The sequence below is a fragment of the Myodes glareolus genome, chromosome 6 (genome assembly GCF_982192425.1).
Source record: "Myodes glareolus chromosome 6, mMyoGla1.1, whole genome shotgun sequence".
Taxonomy (NCBI): domain Eukaryota; kingdom Metazoa; phylum Chordata; class Mammalia; order Rodentia; family Cricetidae; genus Myodes; species Myodes glareolus.
The window spans coordinates 4,445,754-4,466,138 of NC_142031.1; the positions used below are offsets into that span (position 1 = coordinate 4,445,754).

The 20,385-nt window shown below is 52.1% G+C and overlaps 2 protein-coding genes across 3 annotated transcripts; one reads left to right on the forward strand and one right to left on the reverse strand.

The window, feature by feature from the left end:
- Window positions 1–986: 986 nt before the first annotated feature.
- On the reverse strand, window positions 987–8,952 carry Icmt (isoprenylcysteine carboxyl methyltransferase). The gene is made up of 5 exons (XM_048417915.3): window positions 8,678–8,952; window positions 7,343–7,431; window positions 6,309–6,478; window positions 5,360–5,577; window positions 987–3,328 (listed from the first exon to the last, which is right to left on the reverse strand). Exons 1-5 carry the CDS (start codon window positions 8,870–8,872, stop codon window positions 3,146–3,148), a joined length of 855 nt encoding a protein of 284 aa, XP_048273872.2. The 5' UTR covers window positions 8,873–8,952; the 3' UTR covers window positions 987–3,145.
- A 6,031-nt stretch (window positions 8,953–14,983) lies between these two features.
- On the forward strand, window positions 14,984–20,094 carry Hes3 (hes family bHLH transcription factor 3). Of its 2 annotated transcripts, XM_085690161.2 has the most exons (6): window positions 14,984–15,089; window positions 17,344–17,611; window positions 17,873–18,011; window positions 18,130–18,225; window positions 18,305–18,386; window positions 18,795–20,094. In XM_085690161.2, exons 3-6 carry the CDS (start codon window positions 17,952–17,954, stop codon window positions 19,157–19,159), a joined length of 603 nt encoding a protein of 200 aa, XP_085546287.2. In that variant the 5' UTR covers window positions 14,984–15,089; window positions 17,344–17,611; window positions 17,873–17,951; the 3' UTR covers window positions 19,160–20,094. The 2 variants fall into 2 exon arrangements, with proteins under 2 accessions (XP_085546287.2, XP_048274158.3); XM_048418201.3 differs by lacking the exon at window positions 17,873–18,011.
- Window positions 20,095–20,385: the final 291 nt, after the last annotated feature.

Here is a 20,385-nt window from a genome sequence, read left to right on the forward strand (position 1 = left end):
GCACTGTTGTCAGGGTTTCCACAGTTGTTAAGTCCCAAAGAAATCACATAGAGGTCTACATTAGTTATAAACTGACTGGCCTAGTATCTCAGGCTTCTTAACTCTTACAACTTACATTAGCCCATTATTCTTATCTATATCAGCCACATGGCTCAGTACCTTTTTCAGCTAGGCAGTCACATCTTGCTTCTTCTGTGGTGGGCTCACAACTGCCAACCAGGAGTTCCTTCTTCCCAGAATTTTCCTGCTCTCACTGATCTGCCTCTACTTCCTGACTGGTTGTACCGCCTATACTTCCTGTCTGGCTACTGGCCAATCAGCATTTATTTAAAATATAATTGACAGAATATAAACCAATGTCCCACACATCACTTGCCCTTAAAAAAAAAAAAAAACAAGAACTCTGAATCTAATATCCTTTGTTTAGCTTTCTCCTGACCATTAGCGACAACAACTTGTAACCAACATGCTAAGCAAAGGAAAAATATCCATAGTCCATTTTTTGGGAATGTGGGCGTAGTTTTCCAGGCTACTTCCTGCTGGTTGGGGGCGCTGATAATCTTTTGGGGACCAAAAGAAAATTTAGAATTATGATCAAGTCCTGACTGGAGTATCCTGTGAGGCTTGATCATCTCAGGCAGCATCTGGAATCTGTTCTGGATGTAAAACTCAGACATCTGGGCCATCTGTTCCTACCAGAGATTTCTCAGGTGGTCTTCCTTGACCAAACCTGATTTTTTAAAATTCAGAATGAATCCACAGTCTATCAAGTCTATCATTTCCTGTAGAAACAAAAGCAAAACCTCTTCTCCAAAGTAACATACCTTTTAATTTCATTTTTGAAGTCAGGGTATTTTCAAAGTACCTTTCTTGGATTAATTCAGCAGCATGTATTAACAAATATCTTTTAACAGCTGTTGCTCCTTCCTCAGCATTCAAACAATTCAAAGAGAGCATAATAACACACAGTATCCAGACTCTCTGTGTATTTTTCATCTTTACATGGCTTTATTTTAACCTCTATTTTATTTTTACTTTTAGGCTTTTTGAGACAGGGTTTCTGTGCACCTTTGTCCAGGAACTAACTCTATAGACCAGGCTGTCCTTGCACTCACAAGAGATCTGCCTGTCTCTGCCTCCCCAGTGCTGGGATTAAAGGCGTGAGCTACCACACCTTGAACTCACAGAGGTCTGTCTGCCTCTGTCTCCCAAGTGTTGGGATTAAAGGCGTGTACCACCAAACCCAACTACTCTTTTTTATTTTAAGGACTTTAACCTCTTTCTTTACTCTCCCAAACTTGCATATATTTTTAACACACTGTAAACAATCTCTCTTTACTGTATCTCTCTCTCTTTTTCTGACCACATGAGTATTTACTAAGCAATATGGGTAGGATTAAAGCCATGGCTTTGACGGCTGGATCTAGCCCATTCCTTAGCTTTCTGAGATTCCGGCCTCATTCCAGCTAATGCTGAGTCAGGAAGCCTCTCTTAAATGAGAGCGCTTGCCTCTAGCAAGCAGAGCCCATCTGAGAAAATGCTGCTATCAATAAGCCATGCTTAACTTTATTCTTTTCTGTCTAGAATTACTTCCCAAGCTCTGTCAGGCTTTATGTGGATGCAGTTGTCCACGTGGGTGCCATTTGTTGACTGAGTTTTCTGTCCTGCCCGGTTTCCACAGTTAAGTCCCAAAGAAATCACACAGAGGTCTATGTTAGTTATAAACTGACTGGCCTAGTATCTCAGGCTTCTTATTAACTCTTACAACTTACATTAGCCCATTATTCTTATCTATATCAGCCACGTGGCTCAGTACCTTTTTCAGCTAGGCAGTCACATCTTGCTTCTTCTGTGGTGGGCTCACAACTGCCAAACAGGAGTTTCTTCTTCCCAGAATTCTCCTGTTCTCATTGACCAGTCTCTACTTCCTGACTGGTTGTACCGCCTATACTTCCTGTCTGGCTACTGGCCAATCAGCATTTATTTAAAATATAATTGACAGAATATAAACCATTGTCCCATACCACCGCACCTCTTGAAGCTTTTTATGTGGAACATAGAAAAAGCTAAATGCTCCTCCCCAGACCCACAGAACGAAGATGCCAGTGGACCTGGACTGAGCCGCCCAACTGAAGGCTCTTTAGGAGTCAGCTGCCTGGACCCGCTGACGCATGAGCTATGCTGGGCCCACAGACGCATGAGCTATGCTGGGCCCACAGACGCATGAGCTATGCTGGGCCCATAGACGCATGAGCTATGCTGGACCCTCTGGAACATCTGAAGCAGTAGTAGGGGTGACTTACTTTGAAAAAACACAGAAAACAAATGTAATAGACTCACACTGCAACACAAAAAATACAAAACACAAGTTATGATAAAATGAATAAAAATCCCAAACACACAGAGGCCAGTACTTCTCAACATTAGCACAGGCACCTGAAAAATACTTCCTGGGAACACAATCTCTGAGGCCAGGGCTGCAGGAGACCCAGGCCCGCATCCTCAGGCAGAGTGCAATGGTTGCTCTGAGGGGTCCGTGCTGCCCGTTGGAGCATCCGTGTCCCTCTGAATCCACACTGCTGTTTTAGGAAACTGGCGTGGAAGGATGATTAATGTATAATGAGCCAAAGTGTAAAAGCCTTTGGAGTTAACACAGATGCTCATGCACTTAGGGCAGACAAGGTTAAAGCTATGTTTTGTTTTCGGTTAAATTAAAGGGTTTTGGTGTAATTTGAACGCTATTATGAGGCAGCTCTGACTACACATTCTGGCATGAGTGCTGCAGAGGGCAGTGTCTTCTCCCGAGTGTCCTGGTGACAATGCAAATACACTCTAGCCTGAGGGGGCGTGAGACTGTGGCTTGGGTCCTCACCCCGCACTGTAGAAAGGGCGCTGATGGGACCATTGTGACACGCTCCTTATTCACTGTTTATCTGTACTCTGTCTTCAGTACGCACAAGAGAATGCTGCAGTGGGCCCTGTGGTCCTAAGGCCTTCTGACCGTTAGGTCTTGGGTGACATTCTGAGGAGTAATTAGTGATGTATAAAATGGTTAAGAAACTCATTCTGCAGAGGCCAACTGGAAGCAGTTCTGTCCTAGGCCGCGCAGGGCCAGAGATTCCCTGGCCCCGCAGGCCTCTGCCCGTCATAGCTCCACCTTGACTCCCTTTATGAAAGGCAGACCCGTGGGCACCCGCTTCTTATACTCCAAGTATTCCTCCCCAAAGAAGTGAATCAGCGAGATCTCCTCCTCTTCCGTGCGATCACGAAAGAAGCGCCATACCGTCAGGGCGTAGACAACACCGCAGATGGGGTTACACAGCATCACCTGGCAGAAGAAGCACAGGATGTCCAAGGTCAGAGTGCCCTGATGCCCGAGCACCTTCTCCCCACAGGATTTCTTGCCGGGCCCCAGAAGACTCTCACAATATTGTGAGAGCCATTAACACTCCTTGGAGGCACCCTCACTGCTGCATCTGCCTGTGATTCTCTTGAGTAAAGCAAGACCTTAGTTATAGGGAAAGACAATACTCTCGGGTTTCAGCCATAGGTGACACATCCCCACCTGGACTCAAATGTGAATTCCCTGATGCGGGAACTCATGCCCATCTGGATATGCCTACTTGTCTTGGACCCTTGCTTTCTGCCCTCAAGACCACATGAGCCAACTGCTACCATCTGAGCTTCCACAAACATTTCTTTTCAGAGATCACTCTGCTCAGAAAGTGGCAGTGCCCACAGGCATCCACCTGTCCTGGCCACCTTTTTTATGTGGTTTCTTTTTAACCCCTTTCTAACCTAGTCTTCCAGCCAAAAAGTCCGTCAAAGCTGAAAGTATCCCTGGCTCCTAGAAGTTTCCTTTGCTACCACGGAAACCAGTAACCCACCCATACTCACCACAGGCATCAGAACCCATCTGGCGATACTCCTGCTCGGGGAACCAGGCACACCCCAGCTTCTCCCCAGTCCCTGCACTGGTCACAGACTACTCACTATACTCATAGCACCATGCTAAGCCACTTCAACCAATCTTTGTCCCCACACTAAAGACTGTCCTGGCTTTTAGGGTAGAGAAGGCAGGCCTCAGCAACCAGGCCTGGCCCATCTGGCAGTACCCACAGTCTGCGCACTCACACCTGGCAGATGTGTGCAGCTTTCTGGGCAGCCTCGATGATGGCAGGATTCGTAATCATCAGTGGTAACCTTCCACTGAGCTGGGAAAACCAATTTTCAATGCGTCATCAGCACCATTCCAGCCAGGACAAGAGACAGTGTTGTGTGTAAGATAAGGATAAGAGAGACTCATCCCACAGGCATGCGCACGCGGGACACTGCAGAAAACACCTATGATCTAAAAAGGACAATAACCTCTTCAGTTCCAAGGCCCTTATGTCGCATAAGTGCTTAGACAAATTAGATTCATCAGTGCTGCCCCGGGCGGGGCTGTGGCGGCAAGGGCGGCAGTGCAGTGTCTCAGAAACGCACAGCTTTGGGAACGCCAGAGTCACCTCCTATACCATTATGGGGTCACCATAATTCCATGGCCCATGCACCACGGATGTGATGTCTGAGCTTCCCGGGTGATCTTTCCAGGCTCTATCTGCACTCTCTGGTCAAGCTGTTCTTAGACTAAGTATAGCATCCAGAGACAGCTGTCGAGAAACAAGGGTTTGTCCTCATCCCCAGACAGAACAAATCCCCACAGCTCTCATTAACCTGGCAGGACCTTGGCCTCATTTAGACCTATTTTTTTCTTCTTTTTTTGATGAAAACCCACTGAGTCACCACAGGGTGGCCGAGGACATTCCCTCCCCAAAGTCTACCTTCCCCCACCCGAGATGTTCCAGATTCCGTGCAGAGTGGCAGAATGGGGCACAATACAGGGCAGCAGAGTACCAGTGCCACCAGGGGTCACCCGCCACTCAGGAAGGCAGGCTTGCCTCCCCTCACCCCCCACCAGTCGCTGGCTGACCTCTGTGCTCACCTCTATCCTCCTGGTAAGTGCCAGACTTACCACCTGCCTGCCCTGGCAGTTTTCCTTTAAAGAATAAATTGTCTTCAAGTTTAAAATAAAGAAAATAATTAATTAATTTAAAACAATGCCAAGATTTTACCTCCAAAACACTGGTGGACTAGATTAGGTCTCCCAGCTTTGCACATTTAGAAAGAGTGGGGTTTATGGTGTACCAATTATACACCAATTTAAGAAATGTTAAAAAGTCAAGAGGCCTATACAGAAAGGCTGCAAGTTTGAGTAAGATTGAACTACACAGCAAGACTTTTTGTAGAGATACCAAAAAAAGAAATGACCTTAGGAAAGTAAATTCACAGGGAACCAGTGTCAACTTTGGTACCATACCTGGGTTCCGATACTCCAGTAAAACCACCCCACGTAGGAGGGATGCCGGAACCAGGCGTACACCCCGCTCGTCACCAGAGTGTGGGTGTCTGACTTCTCACTCTGCACCACGTGGTTGAAATTGGAGCCAGCTGTAAACATGGCCGCTTTCCGCAGGCATTCCCCAAACACCACCATCAGCAGCCCAGTGGTGCTGAGCCAGGTGATCTGCTTCAGTTCTGCAGAAACAGACGCAGGGACGAGGGGGAGTGGGGACACCGGGTGTGATCGCCCCTTCACCTATTCCCTCCAGAGACAAACATCAGAAAACACCCTGACGGTAATCAGCATCTGTTCTCACATCAAACTTAAATGGGAAGAAAACACCACCCCAACCCCAGCATCATTGCTTCCCTTTCAGGTACCAACAAGTCAACTGTGAGTAGCTCTCCCTGCCAGGCCTGGCGGGCTCCGCTCACTTTCTTCTCCAGAAAGCATGTACTACTGAAAGTGACATGGCCCTGTGGAAGTCAGTCCGAAGCCCCATATCTGATTTTGGGAAAGCATGATTTAGGAGTGTTCCCAACACAAAGGTTTGGGATTTTTGCTTGTTTGTTTGTTTTAAACAATAAAACCTTGTGAATTTCTCATGTTACAGAAAAGTATTCAGGCCCAAACTTCATCTGTCCAATGGCAAAATTAAGATTGCAACCAGCAAGGCAGAGCGCTGTCTTAGGCAGTGCCCCGCATTTGCAAGATGCAGAGCAAAAGGTCAGCACGTCCTGGACTGGAAATCCAGAAGCAGAATTCTCCAGCGAGTGGAGTGTGTCCTTTATAAATAGCTTAGAGAGGAGAGAGCATGGGGGAGAATTGCTCAGGGGAGATTGGACCAGAAAGGTGAACCAATGTCACTCCTCAGCCCACAAGAAGGCACCCTTCTCTCCCAGAGAAGAAAGCAGGGCACACCCACCTGGCCAAAAGATGTTTTCAAGTGTGAACTCTATCCAGGAAGAAAGAGCGGCCACCGTGTACTCCAGACTGTGATTCAGGAGGAAGGAATCCAAGGAGAGACTTTTGGGGTTATTGACAGCTGTCACTAAGTACTCAGAATAGTGGAATAATGACAGCGAGCACACGTACCTATTTAAAAACAAAAACGAAGTGGGAGACTACACAAGAGAACCATGTTAGGCAAAGCCCAGATCTGGGTTTGTTGACGGTCCCTAGCCCTGTCATGTGCTGCCGCCGTCACCCACCTGAGCGACACCAGGCACACATACACGCCATTCACTCCCTCCTGAGCTTGCAGAAAGAGGGTTTGGGTGGTGCTGTTATGTTTCCGGATGTCACAGACAAAATTAAAAAAATCTCCCTAGGTGAAGAAGGAATTATGGTCCCTTTGCTCCTCTGAAGATGACAGTTTCACATTTTAACATGAAAGGGGGGGATATCAACAAGGTAGTGACACATGTTGGAAACAAAATTCAACAAAACTAAAATAATTCCAGCAAAGAAGGATTAGATGGCTCAGCATACTGATAATAGGAGATAAAGCTTTTTACCTTGAAGCCACGATTCATATCCAAGTCAGAGGCTAGAAGGTTCAAGGGACTGAACTCATAGTGTAGGGGAAAGTCCTACACTGGCTGTGGGGGAAGCACTAGCCGGGACCTAATAGAAACCGGAGATGGAGAAGGCTTAGGAAAACAGTGGGAGGCTCGCCCCTTCCCATCACCGCGGACCTGCACCCATCACAGCAGCTTCGGATGGCAGGGACCTCTGCAGAGGGCACAGGGAGACCCGATTCCATCCACCACACAAGCCACTAACATGCACAACTGTGTTCACAGGCTTTGAAATGCGGGAATTCGGGGAAGGCAGGAGGCTGCTTCTTCAGAATCCTAATCAGCCTCCTGTTCTGTCAGAGCCCACACAGGGATGAGGAGAGGCCCCTACTCTGTCGACCCTCACACCTCAACACCATCATTCCCAAAGTCTTCTTACCAGCCAAAGTGATTCCAAGAAGACTGGCTGAAACTTAGCAGCACACCGCAGCCAAACACAAAGCCAAGGAAACAAGCTCGGATGGCTATCTGAAAACACACCCAGAAGAGCCTCAGTCACCGGATGTTCCCTTAGCAGAGTCCAAACCCAGACTGCAGACTGTCCTGGATTATTAGCAAGGCCATCAGCGAGCAGAGTCCATTTGCTCAAGAGATCAAGAGGATGAAATGGGGCTGCTTGGGTTCAAATTGTGTCTTACATTCCCCTCTCTTCTCTCTAGCCTTCGGCAAGTTATTAAATGACAGTTTACCCATCTACAGCACGGAAATATCAATACTGTAGGGCTACATAGAGGATTTACCACGCAAAGCACCTAGAAACAACCAGTTTTAACAGTCACAATAATTATCATTATTACGGCTAGCATTACCAGGGCTATCTATGGAAAACTGTTTAAGCCCAGTTTATGGCCTATACTCCCAAGTCAACGAGTCTAATGCGAATACTCGGAACTCTGTGGCCAGTAACCTCCGTGAAGTAGGCCGTTTGACGAGCAGGTAAAACACCACACCTGTCGTTACATAAATTAAAAACTCGTGGATTAGCTCATTTCCCACCTGACGTGAATCTGCCGAAGCTGCTGATCGGAAGGAAATGCAATTAACACCCACAGATAGAAGTGGGTCCCTCCTGTGACCTCAACTTAGGGCTGAGATACATGTCTGTGGAAGGCATCCCGCAACGTTGCGCGGGAGAGGGGGGTAAAAGGAGAACTGAACATCGGATCACCGCCAGGCTAGTTAATACAGTGTTCCTTTAACCCACTTCCGCTAGATTAGCTCCAATCCCAGTTCTCCGTCAGCCCGGTCCCTGTCCCCTGTCCATCTACTCAGCCATGCCTGCCGGATCCTGGTCTCCGAGCCCAGTCTGCCTGGTTCTGATGTACCTGGCCCGCCTACCCTTGCTGGGTCCCCGCCTGATCGTCCCTGATCCCTGTCTACCCGGGCTCATCTGCCCTGTCTCCAGCTCCAGTGCACCCGGCCCGCCCTGCCCCATCGCAGCCAGCTCGGTCCTGCCTGGTTCCGGTCCACTCGGCCCTAGTCCAGATCCAGTCCACCCCCGTCGCTGATCCAGGTCTGGGGTGCGGGTCTACCGGTCCACCCTATCCGTCCCGCCCTGTCCCTAGTCCGGGTCAACCAGTCACCTCGTCCCGCCCGTCCCCGGTTCAATCCTCCAGCCTTCCCGTCCTTGGTCCCGGTACACCTGTCCCCGGTCCCGGTTCACTTGTCCGGCCCGCCCGTCCCCGACCCCGGTCCCTCCGCACCCGGCCCGCACCTGGTAGCGCGGCGGCCGGTAGAGCAGCAGCAGCAGCGCATTGAGCCCGGCCACGTAGAGAGCCAGCCCGGTGCGGCCCTGCAGGCCGGCGCGCGTGAGCAGCGGCAGAGCGAGCACCGAGGCGCCCAGCAGGAAGGTAGCGAGGCTGAGGCGCGCCTCGGAGCCCGGCGGAACCCGCGCCGCGCAGCCCGCCATGGCGCAGGGCGGCGGAAGAGCCGGCGGCGGACTAGCGGGTCGAAGCGCCGACTGTAGCCGAGGAAACCCGAAGGCCGCGCCTGCGCACTCCGCTGCCGACGCCGGCTCGGGAAGGGCAGGTACCCGGAGCTGGGTACTAGCCGCCTGCGAGTTCTCGCGAGGATTGATGCCACGCGTGGCTGAGGGCCGGAATTTGAAGCAAGCCGACACGCCCCCGCTGGCCCCGCCCCGCCGTCGCCGGGACAACCTGACGTTAACAGAGGGGCGGTGACGGACCAACCCGGAAGTAGAAGTTCATCCCGAGTTTAGAGTCTTGGTCCCGAGAAACAACCCGGCTTCACCGACCACACCACTCTCCTAAGTGAAAATAAATACGGTTTTTGCAGGCAGCGTGCCAAACTTTGCGGTGCTTGCTTTGGGGAAGAAGCGTAACGCGAGTGAGCCTGGGAGAACGGTTGAGATCTATCGGCTAATTCCTTTAGGTGGCAGTATCCTGGATGACTTTTAGTGACCTGTAGGTTTTGTATGTGTGTGTTTTCCATACTGCCTATAATGAAGATGTTACTGATAAAGTCAGAAGTTCTCCTTCAGTTTTTGCTATTTTAAATGTATACAGTACTTGCACGTATTTATGTGGCACGACACGAGGTGGGTTCAACCAGTCTGGAATCCACCACCACGCGGAGATCCAACTGCCTCTGCTTCCCTAGTACTGGAATGAAAGGCACGGGCCCCACCACCCGGCCTTGTTTCGCTTTTGAGACAGTGTATCCTCTGCAGCCCAGGACAATCTTGAACTCACTTGGTATCTGGAAGATGCCCTGGATCTGCTCCTCTGGCCTCTCCCCTCCAGAAGGCTGGAATTAACAAGTGTAAGCCATCACTGTCTGGGTTGGGGACTGAACTGAAGGCATTTTGTATGATAGGCAAGCGGTCGGCTGACTGAGTTATATCCCCAGTCCATAGAGTGTGGGGTTTGTTTGTTTGGTTTGAGTCCAGGAGAGAGTCCCTAGGGTGCGAGACCTGCAGGATAGGAAGAGTGCGTGGAAGACTTTAGGAGCTGGCAGAACTTACCAGCTCCTGGAAATGAGAGCATCATCAAGGAACCAAGAGCTGACGCTGGACTGGAAAGGCAGAGGCAGGAAGCTGCAAGCTTCCGCAGGATGGGACAGAGGCCCCAGGAGAAGCTGGGGCCAGGCTGCTGTGGTGAACCCTGCATGTGAACACACAGCCTGGCAGGAACTGTGATGTGTGGGCATGGGAGTGGGGAACCTGGTATCCCAGGCTCCAGTACTCTATATCCTGTCTTGGTGACCACAGGCAGGTAACTTCTGTGAACCTCGTCTTCCTGTGAAACGGAATCCTTATTTCACTGTCTTGGACAATCATCCGTTGTCCTGTTGAACCCTAATGTCATCTTGTCGCCACCTAGAGTCACCTGAAAAGACAAGCCTTGATTGAGGAATGGCATACATCAGGCGGTCTGTGGGCAGGCTGATGAGGTATCATCTTGATTATTAATTGATATAGGAGGGCCCAGTCCACTGTGGGTGCCACCATCCCTTGGCAGCTGTTCCTGAGCTGTGTAAGAAAGTTAAGCATAGGGGCTGGAGAGATGGCTCAGTGGTTAAGAGCATTGCCTGCTCTTCCAAAGGTCCTGAGTTCAATTCCCAGCAACCACATGGTGGCTCACAACCATCTGTAATCAGGTCTGGTGCCCTCTTCTGGTCTGCAGACATACACACAGACAGAATATTGTATACTAAATAAATAAATAAATATATTTAAAAAAAAAGAAAGAAAGTTAAGCATAGGCGAGAGCAGGCTGCTATAGAACAGCATCCTCCACGACTTCTGCTGAGCACCTGCTTGAGGTCTTACCCTGACTTTCCTCATTGGGCGACAGTGATCTGGAAGGATCAGAGTGACCGGAGCCAGGATACTCTACAAAGCCCAGCACTGTGTCCCAATCATGCTTGGGAGACATTTGTTAAAGTGAGGTGACAGGAAGGAGAAAGAGATTTAATAGTTCAGTTATGGTGAAACCCCAGCAACATGCGCTCCCACACCCACACCAAATACGGCTTTCTAGTCTCCTTTCCGCCACTGTGATGAAACATTGACCAGAAGGAACTTGAGGAGGAGAGGGTTCATTTGGCTTAACAGTTAATTCCAGGTCACAGGCCTTCGCTGATGGAAGTGAGGGCAGGAACCACGGAGAAACGCTGCTTTCAGTCTGGTTCACCTGCTCATCCTTAGCAAACTTTCTCAGACTGTCCAGTACTATAGTGATATTTTGTTTGTATTTTAATAAATAAAGCTTGCCTGAAGATCAGAGTGCAGAGCTAAGCCACTGGAAGCCAGGCAGTGGTGGCACACACCTTTAATCTTAGGACTCGGGAGATAGAGACAGACGGATATCTGTTAGTTCAAGGCCATGCTGGGCTACATGAAACTGATCCAATCTAAAAGAGAAACAGCTCATACAAAGGTGATCCCAGCACTTGGGATCCCATGCCTTTAATCCCAACACTAGGGAGATGGAGACAGGAGTGATATGGCTGGGCAGAGAGAGGAATATAAGGTGGGAGGAGACAGGAGCTCACTGCAGTCTGAGGCAGTGGTCTGAAGCAATCAGTTTGAAGGGCAGTCAGAGCAAGCAGTCTAAGGATGCAGTCTGGAGATACAGTCTGAGGATTCGTAGAGACAGGATCACCCTTTGGTCTGAGCATCAGCAGAGATAAGAACTCTCTAGTGGCTGCCGCTCTGCTCCTCTGATCCTTCAGCTTTCAGCCCTTGATATCTGACTCTACATTTTTATTATTAAGAACAATTAGAATGCTTGCTACTGAGTACCACCAACCAGCCTGAGGAATGTTGTCTCCCCTCCCCCAACACACACACACAGAGACATGCTCAGTCTGATACAGGCAAGTCCTCAGCCGGATTTTCTTCTCTGATAACTAGGCTGTGTCGATTTGACACTAAAGGCTAAGCAGGACATAAGGGTGGCTGAGTGGTAGACATCTGGTTTTCACTGCCAAGAGGCTTAAAGCCAGAGTTCTGACTACTGCCTGTTCCTCCTGGCTTCTCCAGACTCGGGACCTCTCCCCTGAGCCAGGACACAGCAGAGCCACTAGGGGGTGCTTGTTACCCTTCACTCCAGGGAGGGCTCCTGACCTGGAGGCACAAAACCATCTCTGGCAGAAGCCCCTTCTCAGGCCCTGAGCTTTTGATCTCTTAGGCAACCAGTAAAGTGTAACTGACCAGAGAGAGCATGAGCAACTCTGTCCTCTGAGGCCCCAGTCCTTCCTTCTTCAGCCTTATCCTGGAGGTGGGAGAAAGGAAAAGATGTCGTCTGCTGGGTGGAACTACACTCCAGGGAATGTGAAGTTTTAAGGGGATCGCTGGGATGGCTGTAACTGTCGGGGCCTAAAACTCAGTGCAGTGATGGAGAGGCAACCAGGCAAGTTTATGCACATCTGGACATGTATGTAACCAGAGAAACAGTAGCACAGAGGATGTACATGCTCAGGAAACAGTTTCAGAGTACCCATGGCCAGAGATGCAATCACATCCAGAGAGTGTATATACCCAGGGGAACAGCCACACAGCACAGCACACGCACACCCGGACATATAGCTACACACAAAGTATCTACACCCAAGGAAACAGTTATACACAGGAGTACAGTTAACCGGATGAACAGTCACATGGAGAGCTTGCGTATATCCAGGGATATGACCAAAGAGCACGTGCAGACCCAGGGAAACAGCCACACACAGCGAGGGCTACATCCAGATGTGCACACAGGGAAACACAGGCTTGTTTTCCTAGCAGAGAGGAAAGGAGTCTGACGGAACAGTCTCACTGTGTCCCCGGCTCTCCTCCAAACACAGGAGGTGACAGATCTCCAGAATGGTAAAAAGGAAAGGGGAAGTCCCAGGACACACTGCTTCCCTCTCCTTGAAAATAAGCGCTTGAGTGTTTTGTCCTAGCAGCTTCCAGGCAAGCACAGAAGGAGCTCCTTCTTGGGCAGTAGGGTCCCTCCACAGCCCGTGCCTTCCCCCATCCTTAGCTGCCGCCATTACAGGCTAAAGCAGTCTTCCTGTCCGGGCCTCGCTGGAGAGCTGTCTTGTTTAGACACCAAGGAAACTGAGGCAGAGAAGCGGACAGACTTGATCTGGACAGGCTGAGACTGTTTTATCAACAGCATGGAGCCCCAATGTTTCCTCTGGGTGAAAGCTGCATGCACTTAGAGAGGCTGGAGACATGTCTGTACACATGCACACATATGTAGGTAGCTACAGGAAGTTGCAGGTATTTTTTGTTTGACTGGAAGCAGGGTGGGTTGTTTCTGTACCCAGGCATATTGTTTCTGCAAGTGGAGCAGAGTGGGGCTGGAGCCAAGCAATTCTTGGTGGTTAGGGACTATTGCCCTGTACAACTTGACTCAGTTCTTCAAGACCTGAGGCGATTACCAACACTACTTAACATCTCCAAATAAAACCACAAGCTGTGATGAAATCGTTTTTAGACTTTTTAAAGATTCAGTTTTTATTATTTTAAATATGTATGTGTGTGTTTGTGTGTGTGTGCACGTGCACGTGCATGTGCGTGCATGTGAGTGTAGGTGCCAGTGGAAGCCAAAGGCGAGTTGAAACCCCTCGAGCTGGAGTTACAGGTGGTTCTGAGCTGTCTTCTGCAAGAACAATATACATTCTTAACCACTGAGCCACCTCTCCAGCCGTCAGACTTTAGGTTCTGAAGCCGCATGAGTTTTTTGAGTGAGAGAGATGATGAAGAAGAGACCAAGCCCAAGGCAGGTACAGGTGCATGGAGGAGACAAGCATTGACAAGCCCTTTATTCATTCTACCAGAAAACTCCCAGGGTGGAAGCCGGCACATGTTATTTCATTCAATGATGGATACCAGATCAGTCATCTGCAGTGGGCTATCCTCTGTCCCCCACCCCACCCCGCCCTGCAGTTCCTGGCTATTCAAGGCTTCTGGCCTATCCAGAGGGCAGTGGGGAGGAGTCTGGCCAGCAAGGCTATGGGTCTCCACTACTCCACTAGAGATGGTCAGTCTTCCAAAAGAAAGTTTTCTCTCCTCTTCTCTGGCAGTCACAGGCTGAGGAATGAAAGCGGCTCTTTCCAGTCTGGTAAATGACGCGTGATTTATGAGTACATCAGCCCACGGCGCATAAGTCATATGTGCACAAAGGGGCCGGGTAAATATTTAAAGATTAGAGCCAACTCCGGAGAGACACAAAAGGCCAGGACAAAGAGGTTCTCTCTGAATTCACTCTTCCTGAGCTGGGCTGGCCTGGTCGGTGTTGATGCACTATCTGAAGTTCCAGCCTTTGTCCCCTGAAGGGCCCTTGGCTGCTGTGCAATTCAAAGTCTCCACACAGCTAAACAGAGTTAAACAATCGCAGCCTCTCCAACCCCATCTGGAGACAATCGACTGAGTCCTTTCAGGGCGTTTGCTGTGTCCCTGATAGTTAATTACACACCGCAATCACTTGGCCCCACATCTGCGAGGGGAACAGGCTTCTTCCTCCACTTACCACCAGCACCCACAGCGCTCTGCAAGCCAGGTTCCTCCTTGAGCACTGATTAAAGCAGAAAGTTCAGGAAGGAAGGGTTCTCACCACTCGGGAGGACACTAGGGCTGGTGTCCGAGCTGGGAGGCGGGGCATCTGAGAGGGCTCTTGTTTGGGGGCTCCAAATCCCTTTCCTGCTTTGTTTCCAGACGTGTGTGTGTGTGTGTGTGTGTGTGTGTGTGTGTGTGTGTGTGTTTTCCAAAGCCAAGAAAGCAAATTGGAAAGGCACAAAGACACTGGGTCATTTTCAGACTTAAATTCCTCAGTGTGAGAAAGGGGTGGGAGCGAGGGTGGGCCGAGAGAGAACGAACATTTTTCCTTGAAAATTGTTCCTTGAAAGGGGCCTGGGTTTTTCCCCTTGCTCCTCCTGGGCCTGTACTTCTTTCCAGGTACCTTTGGGACTCTGAGTGCTAAAGACAGAAAGGGAGTTGGTGGCCTACATCCTGGTTTGCATAAGCAGGGTTTCTAAGTTGGTCCATGACCTTCTCAGCAGTCCAAAAGACAGTGTACCGTGCCCAGCTTGCTCATAGAGAGTATGGTGAGCAGCTGTCTCTCCTCACCTCTGGGAAAGCTTTGCGCTCTCCCTGGTGGGTCTGCCTGCGGGTGGAGGTAAGAAGTCCCTCGTGAATAGATGGAACAGCCATCCTCGGCCTGCATCTCTTTACCTTTTCCAACGACCTTGCTGGATGCAAAGGTCTGGCTCTAACTTAGCGGGAGAGGAGGCTTCCTAGAGGAGGAAGCCGAAATGGAAGCTACTGCAGTGGAAGGAAGAAGATGGTTTCAGAGCTGGGGGCAGGCGGGCGGGACAGGGGAGGGCGAGCTGGATGGGTGTGAGCTTGCACGACCCTCAGCCAAGGAGCAGGCATGGGGGCGGGGAGTTGTAGTCTTAGAGGAAGGAAAAAGCTGGGAATTCCATCCTCACAGGTAGAGAGACCCATGCCCAAGGACCAGCCCACGGGAAAGGGGCGGTGGGAGGCAGGATGCAGTCAAGCAACAGGCCTGTTAAACAGATCCTAGCAGAGTGCAACCGCTGAGAATCCGGTCCTGGCCCCTTGACGGGCCTCACTTCCCCCAGCCAAAGCAGAACATTGCAGATTAGTACATTTTGTGGTCAATTTTCCACTACCTAAGAAACACTTAGCCACCCACATGAACGGCCCCACGGAGTGCGGCGGGCATCCCTGGGTGTAGGCTTGGGAGGGGTAATGGCCCAGACAGTGGAGGGTACTGAGGTGCGGGCGGGAGCGAGAGAGGAGAACTTTAGAGTGACCCTAATTCTGGAGAGGGGGCGGGACCAGTGCCCCGCGCCCCGCAGCGCCCCGGGAATGCTGTGCTTAGAACCATTGGTTTGCTAATGCACCGGACTGAAAGGCGCGGGCAGCAGTTTATGGGGAAGTATTGTAATTACAAGACAAATTGCTTTGCTTCTCGCTTGGCTCGAGAGCGAGGAGGGTGGAGGGAACCCGTCGAGGTGAGGCGCGCGCCCGGCCTCCCTACAGATGTGCGGCAGCTGGAAGCCCGAGCGCCGCGGGGAGCCGGGAGTTTGGCCCCGAGAAGGCGGACGCGGGCGCGGGCGCCGCTTTGTGCAACCCGCACAATGCCCTTAACACTCGGCTGCTCCCTTTGTGCCGAGCCTCCCGCCCGCCTGCCCCGCGGCGCCTTTGTACCTCGCCGCCACCTCCCCAAAGCCGTAGCTAGGCGCACGGAGGCCGTCCCGACCTGGCTGGCCCTGGCGCTTTAAAGTTACCCGGCGCGTGGCAGCGCTCGTCACTGGGCTTCAGCCCCGTCACCAGCCCAGGGTACAAACCCAGCCGGACCTGGTCCACCCGCCCTGCGGTGGGGGCAGGAGAAGGTTCCAGAGTTCTGGTCGCCTTTGCCCAGGCCTGAAAGGGGGAGGGCGGGTCTCGATTCTCCACGCTGCTTGGCGCTTGGGAGAGCACCGACAAGGCTCGTCAATGCCCAGAGTGGGATGGGGGTGGGAAAGTGAAGGGGTCAGAAAGATGCCCGGTTTGGGGGCGCGTCTTGACCCAGCAATATCCTCGTGAGCCCCTACAGAGGTCATTGTTTTCATTCCGTGACTATAGAGAAAGCTGTAGGACTTGCGCGCCTTCTTTGGCCTCACAGGCATTGTCAGGAATGCCACTTCAGTCTTCTGGCCCCCAAACTTCTTGACTCGGAGAGTGCAAGAAAAGGCATTATCTAGATTTGAACCCAAGAATTTCCCTGGAGGTCAGCCTTGTCAGTCGCAGCTGTGATTCCGACTTCCCTGATACAATGGGAGTGGAGTGAGCGACTGCTGCCCTGTCCTATACATATAGTAGGTGGTGGCAGGGCCTCCTGTGTCCTCACAACATGGAAAATGGACAGGCGGACAGGTACACACGATGCAGTCTGGACTCTCCTCGGAGCATCAGTGGTCCCCACCTCCGCCTCCCCACTCACTGAACTTAAGAGAAGGTCCACAGGAACTGAACCCCAGCTGTTCTCTCCCTCCTGCCCCCGCCCCACTCCTCAGATTTCCCTGTGTAGCACTGTCTGTCCTGAAATCCTCTCTATAGACCAGGCTGGCCTCGAACTCAGAGATCTGTCTGCCTCTGCCCCCTGAATGCTGGGATTAAAGGTGCAACCTATCACACACAGTTCAGTTGCTTTTCCTCTTAAAGACTTGTCCTTCACCAGTGTCACGAGCCTGGAAGCCCAGGGCTGGGGCTGGGGTGGTCTGCCTTCTAGCTGCAAGTCTCTACATTGGGTCCTATCAGTCAATACTCCAGGCGCTGGGTCCTTGGATGGAGGAGGCCTGTTGTGGCCCTGCGGGCGGGCTGCATGCTTTAATGGGACACATGTTGCCTCATGGCCCCCACAGGCCCCGCTTGCGACTGGCTTTGAGCAGCCACAGGCAGAAAATTGCTACATTGTCCGGACATTACAGCGACTAATTTAGCATCTCAGCGTGGCCAGAGCGTGAAAGGCCAGCACTCCTGGCTGTCTTCATCAGGCCTCAGGACACCTAGGGCGTCATCGTCATCATTTGGGGTAGCATGCAGCCCACAAAGCTCCCTGTGACATTGGAGGGCCACCAGAAGAATGCTGGGAGATAAGAAGCAGCCAGGACTCGGCAAATAGAGACAGAGGTGAGGTTCAGCACCTACAGTAGCTGGCTCAACAATGCCTGGAGAGGATGGATTTGGGAAAAGTCTTCATACTCAGAGTAGTGGTGGGTCAAGGAAGAAATTTTAAAAAGGTGGGGGGGAGTCCTCAGGGAAACAGGAAGCATTTTGAAAGCCAGAGGCAGCCTGGGCCATTGGAAGGAGCCCCATAGAGGGACACCGGGACAGCTCTCCCGCACCGCATCCCTTTTCTGTCCCCTCCCCTCCCCCTCTGGGCTTTTCCAGTTCCTAGAGCCTCATTGACATGTAAACGAGGAACCCCTATAAAGGCACCACAGCCGACTATCTGCTCAGACATCACAAAATGGGCACCCAGCCCACGTCGAGGGGCAGCCCCAGTGGCTCAGCCAGCAGCTTCCGAAAGGTCTGGGGTCCTGAAGGGTATGGGATGAGGACCCCTGGGGTGGGAACCTCTGGGGTGGAGGGAATGGAGGCCTGGAAAGCTAGGGCTCTCCCTCTGAAGACTACCGGCTGGCCCACAGATCTCCAAGCCTCTGATGGAGAAGAAGCGCCGTGCACGCATCAACATGTGCCTGGAGCAGCTCAAGTCTCTTCTGGAGAGACACTACTCACATCAGGTAAGGCAGGAGAGGAGGGGAGCGACTGGTCCAACCTTCCCCAGTCTGCCCGTTAAGAGAGCATCTCGCGATTTGGCAGATACGGAAACGGAAGTTGGAAAAGGCTGACATCCTGGAGCTGAGTGTCAAGTACATGAAAAGCCTTCAGAATTCATTGCAAGGTAGCGAAGTAAGGGCTCAAAGATCTACAATGAGACACTGGGAGGGACATGTGAGATCTAGCCATGGGGTCTTGGGGCTAGGCGTGGCATCGTTTGCCAGTAAACCCAGCACTTGGGAAGCTGAGGCAGGAGGATGGAGAGCTGGAGAGCAGTCTGAGCTACAAAGTGATAGCCTAGGGTGGAGGAGAAAGCTGGTGAACAGCTAGGTGAGCAGGGTCCACCACCTAGCTGGGGTGGATGTGGGGAAGGGCAGCTAAGGCCTGCCTGGCCTGCCTCGCAGCCTGAGTGTGAGCATAGGTCTGCCCCACCCAGGAGACCATCTACTTCCTTGATGTCCTTATGCATCTCCCCTTCCTTTTGTCCTCCACGCCTCTTCTGTTCCCTCCTCTCCTTCCTTCCTTTCTTCAGGACTTTGGCCAGTACTCAGTGGGATCGACCAGCCGTCTGGCTTCCAAGGCTGCTTGCCCGGCGTGAGCCAGCGGCTTCGACGCGGAGAGGATGGCAGCGGCCTGCGCTGCCCCCTGGTGCTCGAGCGCAGGACAGGCAGTACCATGGACAGCACCAGCCCGCAGGCGGTCTCTGTTCTCAGGCCCTGCTTCCCGGCCATCTGGGCCCCTGCTTCCGCTGCAGGTGACTCCCAGTCCCCGCTGTCCCCGTTCCCTTTCCCTAGAGGTCTCCCCGAATCTTCTACAGACGTTCCCGCACCACAACCAGCGTCAAACTGCCAGACCGAGAACCCGAGACCCGGGCTTGGGGTGTGGCGTCCTTGGTGAGTCCCAGGCAAGGATTCAGACTCAAGACCCTTCCCCCGCCCCATCACCCGTTGTCTAGTCTGGGGACACAGAAACTATTTGAGGCTCCCCTATGGACCTATGCAGGAACTCTTTCAATCGGTGGCCTGGTGGGGCTGTGGAAAAATCCACGCAGCCACTTGCGGATGGGGTCTACGTGAATTCACCCACTCTGGTCCCACCCACCAGCCAGATCAGCTCCCTTCTCCCACCTCTAGTGGAGCTAGGAGGGGACGTGTGGAATGTGCCCCTTTCCCAGGGACCCGGGGCTGGTATTCCGCCCCTGACCCCTCCTCTCCACGACTGCGTCACGGTGGGAAGGTCGCGGTCGCCAGCGGCGCAGAGCGGACCCCTCACAGCGAGGAGAATCGCTGCCCCGCCCTGGTCCATTCAACCGGCCTCGGGCGCTCGATTCCCACGGGCACAAAGCGCGCAGAGCCCCGCCCCTCCAGCGAGAGGCTCCCATCCCATCCTACCCCCACCCAAGACCTTCTCACTACCATCGCACTCTCCTCCGCCTCTACACGGGGCCCACCCTGTGGGCGCGCTCTCCAAGACCCTCCCTTCGCTGAGACCCACTGCTGCAGGGTGCTGGCTCGGAGCACGGACTCCGCCCCTAAGGCGTATTGAGTGCTCCAATGTCGCTGCTTTGCCACAATCCCAGGTCCCACCCATCGGTGTGTGGCACCGCCCGTGCAAATCTCGGCACTTCTGAGAGCTGCGCATTTTGTGTTCTGAAAAGACAGGTGCCTGGGACCATATAGCGCCTTCTGAGCCCTAGGGTCTTGGACCTGTTACCATGTGCTGCGACTAAAGAGGAGAGCTTTTCGCTTCCAGGCTTCTGTCGTGGGCCAGCCTGGGGCCCAGCACCTCCTAGTACCAACGTGCAATTCTGAATAAAGATTGTTTGTACAGAGGCTGAGACGTGAGTGTACCACGTAATATCAAGTTTGGGGCGGCTCTTGCCCTGCCGATAAACACGTTCTGGTCTACTCAGGATTCTCCGCGATTTGGCTCTCCCACACTAACCCATCCCCACACCGCGGGCTTTCTGGAGCAAGGACTAGTATAGAGCCTAGCCCTGGCCATCTCAAGGTGGTCTCTGGTCAGTCAAGCTGGTGGGAGAAAAGCCAAGACTTTTCTCTCCTCTACCGCTAGGTGGCGGCATCTCAGCGAGGACCAGAAGGAATGGTGGGCGAATTCCACCA

What these genes read in the sequence shown, in the direction of transcription:
- Icmt (XM_048417915.3), bottom strand. Translation starts at nt 8,872, where the DNA reads ATGGCGGGCTGCGCGGCGCGGGTTCCGCCGGGCTCCGAGGCGCGCCTC. An exon ending in ACCGGCCGCCGCGCTACCAG is followed by an intron (nt 7,432 to 8,677) that starts GTGCGGGCCGGG and finishes GTGTGTTTTCAG; the next exon opens with ATAGCCATCCGAGCTTGTTT. An exon ending in ACTGGAGTATCGGAACCCAG is followed by an intron (nt 3,329 to 5,359) that starts GTATGGTACCAA and finishes TTCTTCTGCCAG; the next exon opens with GTGATGCTGTGTAACCCCAT.
- Hes3 (XM_085690161.2), top strand. Translation starts at nt 17,952, where the DNA reads ATGGGCACCCAGCCCACGTCGAGGGGCAGCCCCAGTGGCTCAGCCAGC. An exon ending in CAGCCAGCAGCTTCCGAAAG is followed by an intron (nt 18,012 to 18,129) that starts GTCTGGGGTCCT and finishes GCTGGCCCACAG; the next exon opens with ATCTCCAAGCCTCTGATGGA. An exon ending in AGAGACACTACTCACATCAG is followed by an intron (nt 18,226 to 18,304) that starts GTAAGGCAGGAG and finishes GCGATTTGGCAG; the next exon opens with ATACGGAAACGGAAGTTGGA.